Source organism: Gadus chalcogrammus, chromosome 10 (assembly GCF_026213295.1).
Source record: "Gadus chalcogrammus isolate NIFS_2021 chromosome 10, NIFS_Gcha_1.0, whole genome shotgun sequence".
NCBI classification, from domain to species: Eukaryota; Metazoa; Chordata; class Actinopteri; order Gadiformes; family Gadidae; genus Gadus; species Gadus chalcogrammus.
In genome coordinates, this window is record NC_079421.1 from 18,318,241 (window position 1) to 18,328,240 (window position 10,000).

The 10,000-nt window shown below is 44.2% G+C and overlaps 1 protein-coding gene across 2 annotated transcripts; it reads left to right on the forward strand.

The window, feature by feature from the left end:
* Nucleotides 1-572: 572 nt before the first annotated feature.
* On the forward strand, nucleotides 573-7,911 carry apool (apolipoprotein O-like). Of its 2 annotated transcripts, none has more exons than XM_056600955.1 (11): nucleotides 573-652; nucleotides 1,028-1,123; nucleotides 1,253-1,375; nucleotides 1,802-1,856; nucleotides 2,416-2,514; nucleotides 3,654-3,745; nucleotides 3,836-3,952; nucleotides 4,270-4,480; nucleotides 4,590-5,216; nucleotides 5,719-5,775; nucleotides 6,811-7,911. In XM_056600955.1, the coding sequence occupies exons 1-11, from the start codon at nucleotides 641-643 to the stop codon at nucleotides 6,900-6,902; spliced, it is 1,581 nt and encodes a 526-aa protein (XP_056456930.1). In that variant the 5' UTR covers nucleotides 573-640; the 3' UTR covers nucleotides 6,903-7,911. The 2 variants fall into 2 exon arrangements, with proteins under 2 accessions (XP_056456930.1, XP_056456931.1); XM_056600956.1 differs by having other exon boundaries at nucleotides 6,814-7,911.
* The last annotated feature ends 2,089 nt before the right edge of the window (nucleotides 7,912-10,000 follow it).

Below are 10,000 nucleotides of genomic sequence, written 5' to 3' on the forward strand. Positions count from 1 at the left end.
AGGGAGATTCCACTGTGTTCTTTAAGGGGTGTACACCTCACAGTACATTGCACAGGTGTGTAAGATGTAAGTTGCACTGCGACATTAAAAAAGGACATATTGCTCTTTTTCAAGGATTATATTAGCTTACTGTTATTCTGTACATTAAACTGATTAAAGAAGAAATTAAAAAAGAAAGAAAATTACATTTATTCTTCCTAAAGTAGCCTTTTTTGGTTTCATATATATGAATATATATTACAAAAAAATACAGATTGTAAACTTAAGTTGTTAAACTTTGACTTCAATAAACTAAATTCTCTGCACTATGAGCAATGTTTCATTGATTGTGTGTACGTTTTCTCAAATCAAGTGAATATGTCTACACTAAATGGTGCTATCATACGTATAACCTACAAACATATGATCATTTATTAAACATTATACATTATAATCAGCGATTCGATTTTTTGTCATATTAACCTATAGTCATCAATACACCTTTAATACCTATCTATAACCCACGTTATAAGGCACAAAAAGGTTCTATTTGATTACCATGTCGCTATCTGACCTTTAGGGGGCAGTAATTGACCATGCTTTTCAGTTTAGAACATTTTGTACACCGCGTCAAACCCGAAGAAAAGAGGGGAACGCTGTCATGGCGGCCAAGGTGAATATATCACATTTTATTGCAACGTTTTGCTTCCAAGCGATTACAGCAATTGATTGTGTTGTCTGCATTATTGCGACAATATGCGATTATATTACTGTGAGGCTGCTGCGACTGTCACGTCCTTATGGGGCTTCGGAGCCTGCAGGAGGGCCTCTGGTCAGAAATGAACCTACCGTTCATTTCGGACCAGAGTGCAGCCACTTCATATCATATCACCTACATAAATGTTGTACTCTCCTTACGACTAGGATACTATAATAATCAGTATGGCTTGACTGTTGTTACTGTTACTTTCTTCTACTACTTAAAATGTCGTGACAGTTAACGTGATAGAGATGACAGAGTGGACGAACTAAACTTGAGTGTCTTCAGGTGGTCATGGTGGCCGTTCCAACAGTGCTGGGCCTCGCCTCGCTCCGTGTGTACAGCGTCACTGAACCTCCGGCTGGTGGACTGGCCTCTCGTGAGGTATAATCATATTATTAATCAGTATATACGATGATCGGCCACATGTGCCCCCCTTTTACTTGGCATGGATTTTTTACCTAACATGCATACTTTCCCCCCGAACAATAACACAGTCTTTCCTGTCTACAGTTGCCGATCTACACCCCATTGCCTTCAACGCAGTACAGGTTTGTTGAGGCTAAACCAGGTGTGCTTGAGAGTGGGTTGACCTACGTGAGAGAAAGCCTGCTGCCTGTGGTCCACTCTGCCCAGGTAACGCATCACCTACACCTCTCACAGTATGTGGCCTAGTGATGACGGCCTAGTAGTGTGTGTTTTCCTACTACTTTATACTACCTCAAAAGCAACAGACAGGAGGTGGTAAAGTAATGTGTGCCGCTAACGTTAGTTTGCCAACAACAAATGTCACGTCAGGCTTGTGGTCACGGAGCACAGACACCATCCCACGCTGTGCCGTTCCCCTATCCGATGTATGCATACAAATCTGCAAGTTCCACAGCCAGGAAGTGCCTTAGATGTGGTTTCATTGCTGCAGCTTGGAGATTGAATTAGATTACGTGACTGACGGATGGAAACTATTCCAACAAGCGGCGTCCGTTGAACGCTTCTGTCTTTTGTTCTATGAGAGTTGTTACTCTTGGTGGCATTTTGTCAGTTTCATGTCTTATCTTTTTGTAGGTTGTCTGTGTATCGGTGAAAACCAGAAGCATCCAGGCGTACCAGACAGCAGGAGGTGAAGTTTTGCTACTTACAGAAGCTGTGATTCAAGTTTCTCAGTTATGTTAGAGTAAAAGTTTGGTGTCCTCTTATTGCAGTTATCCTTTGGCAGTCCGTTGCTTAAGGAAAAGTAACATATAGGTTCTGGGATACACAAATGCAATATTGCAAAACACCCCCATGTACAAGGCAATGCAACAGGGTTTCATAGAGAACATTGATAGATCACACACACACTTTTTTATGTCTTTATATACACTTAAATATAGGTCAGTTATTATTGCCGATCAAAGTTGAAAAAGCTGGCATGTGTAGTTTACTCAGATATAAGCATGAAACTACACATTTCATCAATACTGGTCACATAATTATGGTTGACCATAATTATGTGACCAGTTCCTAGCTAAAGCCTCTGTCCCATCTGTACAAGCATCAGTCAAACACAATTGTCCTGAAAATACTCATCGAGTCCTTCATATATTTTTGTGCTGAAAGACAATTGACTGTACATTTTCTGGTATGACTGCATATATGCAACAGTAGCATTAGGCTGAACTTGAGTTGTGCTCCCCCAGATGTGTACTATTACCTGCGGGACCCTCCTCCAGGCTTCCTTCCCAGACTGGGAACCATCACCACAGTGGGCATGCTGGGAATGATCCTGGCCCGCAAAGGTAGCACCGCATACACCTAGGCTCAACTCTAGAAGCTATCGTTGCTGAATAAACAAATTCAATCGATCTGTTTAATATAGATAATTTTGTTTTTATTATTTAGAATTGCACTATTTAGTATTACCCTCTTTTGGGGAATTTAGGATTGGAATAGGTTTGCAAAAGCTACCTCCCTAGCTGGCCCATAATATAATATATAGGCTGAAATGAATATACTATAGGGGTTATGGGATTGAACCCCCATTTGGAACATTAATCCAAAGACATGTGTGATTAAAAATAGACAAAAATAATGTTGTTTTTTTTGTCATTTTGAAGTAAGGTTTTTGCTTAAAAATTACAATTTTATTCATGATAACATGTTGAAGCATAGTCACGTTGCTTAGCCTGGTCTTAATAACCACATCATTGTTGGATACGTCTTTACATGACCACCCATTCAAAATCTTTTTGACCTTTTTCAGTGGGTGTTTTCTAGTCTGAACAAATCCTTCCCAGGGACTGCCCCAAATGCAGTTTGCAATTTCTTGCAGTTTGCATGCAGATTGCCTATTTTCATCCGAACATGTTCTTCCATGGCTGCAGATCAGATTAATAGATTTTTTAAATATTTTGGTGTCTCATGATTTGATTCTGAATCTTGCACAATTCATTTTTAAATCAACTGTTGTTTAAAAACAATTCAGAAATCAATTCTAGATGCAGTATATAGGTTTGCTAATTTCCAGATCAACCCCAGTCCGCTACGTGCAAAGAAAAGAGGTTCTCATTTTCGAAATATATTTTTTTATGTGATTGCCAAAGGCAATCCTATCCTAACTTAAAACTTAAAAACGATTTTAAGTAGCTGTGAATTGATTCAGAATTACAGAAGATATGAATTAAGACTCTTTTCCCCCTGCCCGTATTAATATTCAGGAAACATACACACGAAGCATACACGTGCTATAATAGACGACCCCAATGTTTTTTTCTAATGCGAGTCCTTCGCCGTACTTGACTTCCCCGTGTTCCACCGCTGCAGCGATCGGCCCCCCAGCGCTACGTTGACGAGCTGATCTCTCTATGCCTCACCGCCTCTCACCACCACCAACCTCCCTCCTTTCCCCCCCCCCCCCGTGCTTCCTCTCTTGCTGCAGGCTCTCGTTTCAAGAGGTTAGCGGTTCCCCTGGGCATGATGGGCGCCGGGGCGGCCGTGTGCTACCCGGCCCAAACCGTGGCCCTGCTCAAGGTAAGCCGACGCCCGTGGCCAAGCTCCTCATCGATATTCCAGTCAGTGGACCACATTCCCCATCCATTGCTCTCTTCCCCCCCCCCCCAGGTGAGCAGCAGGAAGGTGTACGCTGCGGGCATGTGGAGCAGTGCGTCCGTCTCCGCCCTGTTCGCCTCCAAGCCCAAGGAGGCGGTCGCAGATACGGTGGTGGCCTCGGCGCCACAGCTACAGGCAAGCCCAAAGAGAGCGGCCTTGTGCCGGCGGGGTGTCAGTCTTGAGCGCCGTGTTTTGGTTACTGCCGCGATGAAACGGTTGGAAGCAGAATGCGGTGTTAAAAAAATCCTGAAGTTATTTTAATCCTAAAGTGATGTCGAAACTAGATCCACGTTTGGATTGACTGGAGTTATACAATTCTATTTAGATGAGACTTGGTATGCAATGACTTTCCAAAGACGACTGTTTAAAGACAATTAGCGTTGATTTAAATATGTAATCCGTGGGTAGTTTTTTTCCCAATTGTAACACTTTTCCCCCTTCTCTACCGACAGTCGGACGCAGGGCCAGCCCTGGGCGCTCCGCTAGCAGAAGAGCCCCCCGCGTCCGATGCTTCGTCCTCCATCTCTGACAAGGCTCCGCCCACCCCCTCAGAGAGCGCCCCGACACCTGGCGCCACGTCGGCTGAGCCCGAGCCCCGGCCCCCCTCCCCTGTGTCGGAGGAGGCCCCGCCCACGGCCCCTCAGGGGGCCCCCGCAGGTAGTCAAGACGACGTGTGTGTGTGTGTGTGGGTGTGTGTGTGTGTGTGTGTGTGTGTGTGTGTGTTTCTAAAAATGATGTAACCGGTGTGTTTCGTTCCTGTATCCAGAGGCGGGAGCAGAGTCTGATGCAGTCGAGACGAGTACTGTTGGTGAAGAACCCATCGTTCTCGAGCAACCAGCTCTTCTAGAGGAGCCTGTGGCTGTGCAAGAAGAACCCCTCGTTGTAGAAGAACCTGCTGTTCTAGAAGTACCGATCGTTGTAGAAGAACCCGCTGTTGTAGAGGAACCGATCGTTACAGAAGAACCCGCTGTTGTAGAGGAACCGATCGTTACAGAAGAACCCGCTGTTGTAGAGGAACCAATCGTTACAGAAGAACCTTTAGTACTACAGGAACCTGCTACTCAAGAAGAACCCATCATTAAAGAAGAACCAGCTCTTCTAGAGGAACCGATCTGTATAGAAGAACCTGCCGTACTACAGGAACCTGCTGTTCTCGAAGGACCCATCGTTATAGAAGAACCCATCGTTCTAGAAGAACCCATCGTTATAGAGGAACCAGCAGTTGTATCGGAAGCCCTCGTTCAAGAAGAACCCATCGTTCTAGAAGAACCCATCGTTCTAGAAGAACCTGCAGTGTTACAGGAACCTGCTGTTCCAGAAGAACCAATCGTTCCGGCGGAACCCATCGTTCTAGAGGAGCTTGCTGTTTTGGAGATCGTTAAGGACGCTGCAGGTATTTCATGCTCCTCCTTCCCCATTACCTTGCATCACTTGGTAGACATGCTAATACACTTGGTAGACATGCTAATACAAGGGGAACTTCCATGAGCCCTAATGTTATTCATGCCCCTGCTTGTTGTAGTCATTGTTTTAGAGTCGATTCTTAAGAATACACAAATTACATTTGTCGTCTTATTTGCTTAAGAATTGTATCCCTCCCTAATATTAATAATGTTCAAATTAGAGACTCTTTGGCTCGCTGCTTAGTTATGCCTTCGTCAATGCTTGGATTTCAAGTATTCAAGTATTTAATATCGGGAACTGTAACTCACCATTCCATTCGTTCAAGAGTTGAAAGCATCTTAAGCAAGCAAGACTACAGGGCGATGTGTAGTCTTGGCCAAGGCGCCATCACTCCCCATTAAGCTTCACTACACGAACCCCTCGCTCTGATCCAGAGGACTGCCTCTCCAGCTCACCTCTGCTCGTTGCTCCTCCATGTTTCTCCTCCACAGAGACGCCTGGAGACTCGGCACCTGAGGCAGAGAGACCCCCTGGAACCCCCCCCACAGGTACAGCCTGGACACACACACGCACGCACACACACCCCCCATCACAGATACAATGCACACACTTTCACGCACACGCATACAAAAGACCTCCCCCGCATGTACAACACGCATACTTGAACGCACACACCGACACCGACACCCCCATAGGTAAAACACAAACACTTACCCGGACACATGCGCACGCACACACACACACACACACACACACACACACACACACACACACACACACACACACACACACACACACCTACAGATACATTAACACACATACTTACACGGACACACACGCACTCCACAGATACAACACACATACTTAAACAAACACACGGACACACACACAAACGCAGCCCTACAGTTACAACTCACACACTTGCACGCATACACACAGACACATACGCATACACACACGCACACACACGCACACCCTCCAGGTACCACACACACTCCCCTACAGACACACACACACGCACACACACCCCTACATGTTCAACTCCCACACGGACATATACACCCCTACAGTGACAACACACATACTTGCTCGCACGCACACATGCGCAAACACCCCCCCCACCCCCCCCTCACAGGTATAACACACACACTTTTACGCACACACAGACACACACACAACTCCCACTGGTACCACACGCACACATACTGTACATGCACAACTCTACAGACGTGTTAGGGCTTCAAAGGCCACCACAACTTAGGCGGACTCCACCCACCACCAATCTTGCGCCAGGGGTTTCCTGTGGTTCTTCGTTTCTTTCTCTGTTTTTCTTTCTCTTTCCTTCTTTCTCCCCTCACTAGATAAAGCTAGTTAAGATAATGGTAATGGTAACAACGGCTAGTGGTGGTGCATTACTGCTAGAATCCATGCAATGTACCTTTGATTACCCCTGGGTGGTCATCTGTAAATACGTATTCTACAACATCGATGTACTTATTAAGACCAGGCTGAGCAACGTGTCGATGCTATATATGTCTTGCTATTATTTTCCCATAGTTTGACGCATTTCTTCTCTTGGCCAGCAGGGGGCTCTGGTTTCAAGGCAAACCCCGCTCTGATGGACTTCGGCCAGTCGAGCCCAGAGGATGAAGACCTGTACAGCACTCGTACCTGAGCCCAGTGTATACACACACGCATACACACACACACAGTATTCCTCAGTACTACACTGTACAATCAGTACAGTACACTATCGCTGTACTCTAATAGAGTATAATTCAGTAGTATACTATACTATCAGAGTATAGCCCAGTATCATACTGTCTTATCAGAGTAATAGCTCAGTGGCAAACTGTATCATCAGAGTAATGCTCAGTAATATAGTGTGCTATCAGAGTATACCTCTGTTTGAGGCTGTACTTTCAGACTGAAGCTCTGATAGTGTACAAGCAGGGCATACATCACCATACACAGCACTGCTGCAGTGCCATCTCGAAGTGAATTCACTCAGACTCGACATGTGTATTTGATCCTCTTCATCACTCCACAGATTCAATCTGTGTTGAACGGCAGGGAGAACATTTTACTTGGTTTGTCATTACTTCTAAAGCTCAATGCAAATATTTTCTAACCAAAAATTCAGAAAAGTAAAATTGCGTTCCAGGTTGTTCATTGAGTGTATGAATCGCATAGATACACACAAAAAAGAGGAAAACGCAACACAGGTAAAGATAGACACACACAATCAGTTTCTTCATGTTTTGTGATTGTTTTTTCTTTATTACACAAGTGATTGTATTTTTTTTGTTCATGGTACAGCTGGAACACTTTCAAATACTTTGTGCTTTAAATGGTGATTCAACCTGTTTGTTTTGTTCAATTGCACTGCCACCCTGCGACACATGGTGGCACTGTTGAGTCAGATTGTTTCATCTAAAATCGCAGATGTCCTCAGATGATGATATTGTGGTTGCCAGAATAAATGATATTTTTCATTATGTCTGCAGTATTTGGCTTTGCTTCCTGTGAAATATACATGTCATTACACTGGTCTACTGTGAATATTCTCTCAGAGATTACTTAAATTGATTGAATTATGGAACTCCAGAGTGTTCACAACCTTAAACATTAAATTAAATGTTTGGCAATCTATTTATTTTGGCTCATCAGCCAGATAAATATATGTGAATATATACTGTATACTACGCATTATGATTATAAACTATGATACACTATTAATTGGCAGTGGTTGTTTTTATATAGAATATTGAAATAATCCCAGTGCAACACAAAGGGTGATGCACTGGGATTTCTGCTTAGTTTTAACGTCATGGAAAGTTAAGCGGAGCAATATGGCGTGGTCCCTAGACACTTGTGAGTGAAAGCCTTATGGGTACCACATACTTTCAGTTATCTGTACTCCACAAACAACCAGCCCAGGGACCTTTTATATCTGTATCCATCTTCACAGTCTCTCTGCTGCGCCACGGGGGAATCAGCCCGGACTTCATAAACCCTGCTTGAGGGACACCAGCTATATGACCCCTGGGACACTGTGTGTGTGTGTGTGTGTGTGTGTGTGTGTGTGTGTGTGTGGGGGGGGGGGGGTCATCTGTAAAAAAAAATGTCAGTTGCAACTGAAGAAGAAACATTTAGCAAGACTTCCTGTTCTTTAGAGGCAGAAGCACGCAGACCCGTGTGGGATTCAGGCTTTTTCTTCTGCCAAAAAAAGTTTAGCTTTAAGAAGATTCAATTGAAGAATTCAATCAACGATTTAGCGGTTATTGTTTAAACAGAAACACTCCCTTTTGTCCCATGGGTGGTAGCCCAAAAAATACCATACTGAATAAGAACATAAAGTGAGAAGCTTGAACACTAACATAATAGAACATCTCGCGTGCGTCATAAGTGAATAGTACAAGCCAGTCTCCGGGGAGCTGTAGAAGAACTGTGTAAAAAGGTATCCGCCTCTCTCACAGGTCGTTAGCGCCTCCAGATCGCAGCGGCTTGCATCTCGCGGCTTGTCACAGAAGTGGCAGTAGTTCTTTACTCCTAAGGCAGAATGTTATCCGATAGGAAGGTGTCTTACTCTACAACCCAACCCTCTTCCCGTTGATGATTTCGTGGCCTCTTGGGCACAAGCCTCAGTCTGCTATAGCTGTATATTACCAACCAGTAATAGCCACCATGTGTTGGACTGGTGGATGTCCAACATGGTTGTGCTACTGCTGAGCTCCTAATTCTCCTGCCGCTGCCAGACCACGCATTGAGGATGTTGGGCTGGAAAAAAAGAACAGGACCACCCCATCCCCATGAACCTTGACCCCTGCCCCCCGACCTGAATTTTCCACTGAGAAACGACTCAGTTTTCTTGCAAGGAGTGTTGGTATTCTGGCCATCTTCCCAGAATGCACCTCAATGTCCGGACCATCTAATAAACACAGCAAATCAACACCAACTGTTATGTAAGCACGCCCAGGCTCTGGACACAGGATATACTGTATGTGTATACATACATGCTCGATAGTGTGCGTGTGAGTGTGTGTGTGTGTGTGTGTGTGTGTGTGTGTGTGTGTGTGTGTGTGTGTGTGTGTGTGTGTGTGTGTGTGTGTGTGTGTGTGTGTGTGTGTGTGTGTGTGTGTGTGTGTGTGTGTGTGTGTGTGTAAGTTTGTGTGTATGTGTGTTCCCTGTTCCCATGTCATTAAGATGTGATAAATCTGGGGTTGGCTAGTTCTCAGCCTAGCTTTGACTTGTAATGTGACAAAACATTTAGATTTTAATGCCGTTGTGTTTATTTAATCTGAAAAATGGGCTTCCTTTCGGAATGACATTATTGTTTCATTCTGTGTGTAAATTGCTTGCCTAATACGTGCGTATAGTTTTAAGTCTGAAAATTTTTCACCACTATAATACCATGTACGATGCCAAGCAACTCAATACATTCACTTGCTCTTTAAATATATTAAAAGGTCCCAGTGAGATCAAGTGAAACGGGACTTTTATCCTCACTCGGCCCGAAAACTGTTCATCAGATGGCCGCGCAGAAGGACACCTTTGAAATGATCCTAAACAAACAAAAAGTTAAGCAATTTGTGTTCATTCAGGGCGAAAGTAAACATTCAGTCTCACCATCCACACTGTGGTCAGGTTGTACAGCATGGACAATCCCTTTCACTTACCACATGCATTGTTCTTAATCTGTGTTGCTTCATTATTGATCCTGTGCAAAAAGTCTGATTATCCTTCTGAAGTGATAGAGGACAGAGGAATACG

Bases quoted from the DNA above. Each gene is read 5' to 3' on its own strand.
- apool (XM_056600955.1), top strand. The intron at 3,953-4,269 runs CTACAGGCAAGC...CCCCTTCTCTAC, and splicing joins TGGTGGCCTCGGCGCCACAG to CGACAGTCGGACGCAGGGCC. The intron at 5,217-5,718 runs GTATTTCATGCT...TCTCCTCCACAG, and splicing joins GATCGTTAAGGACGCTGCAG to AGACGCCTGGAGACTCGGCA.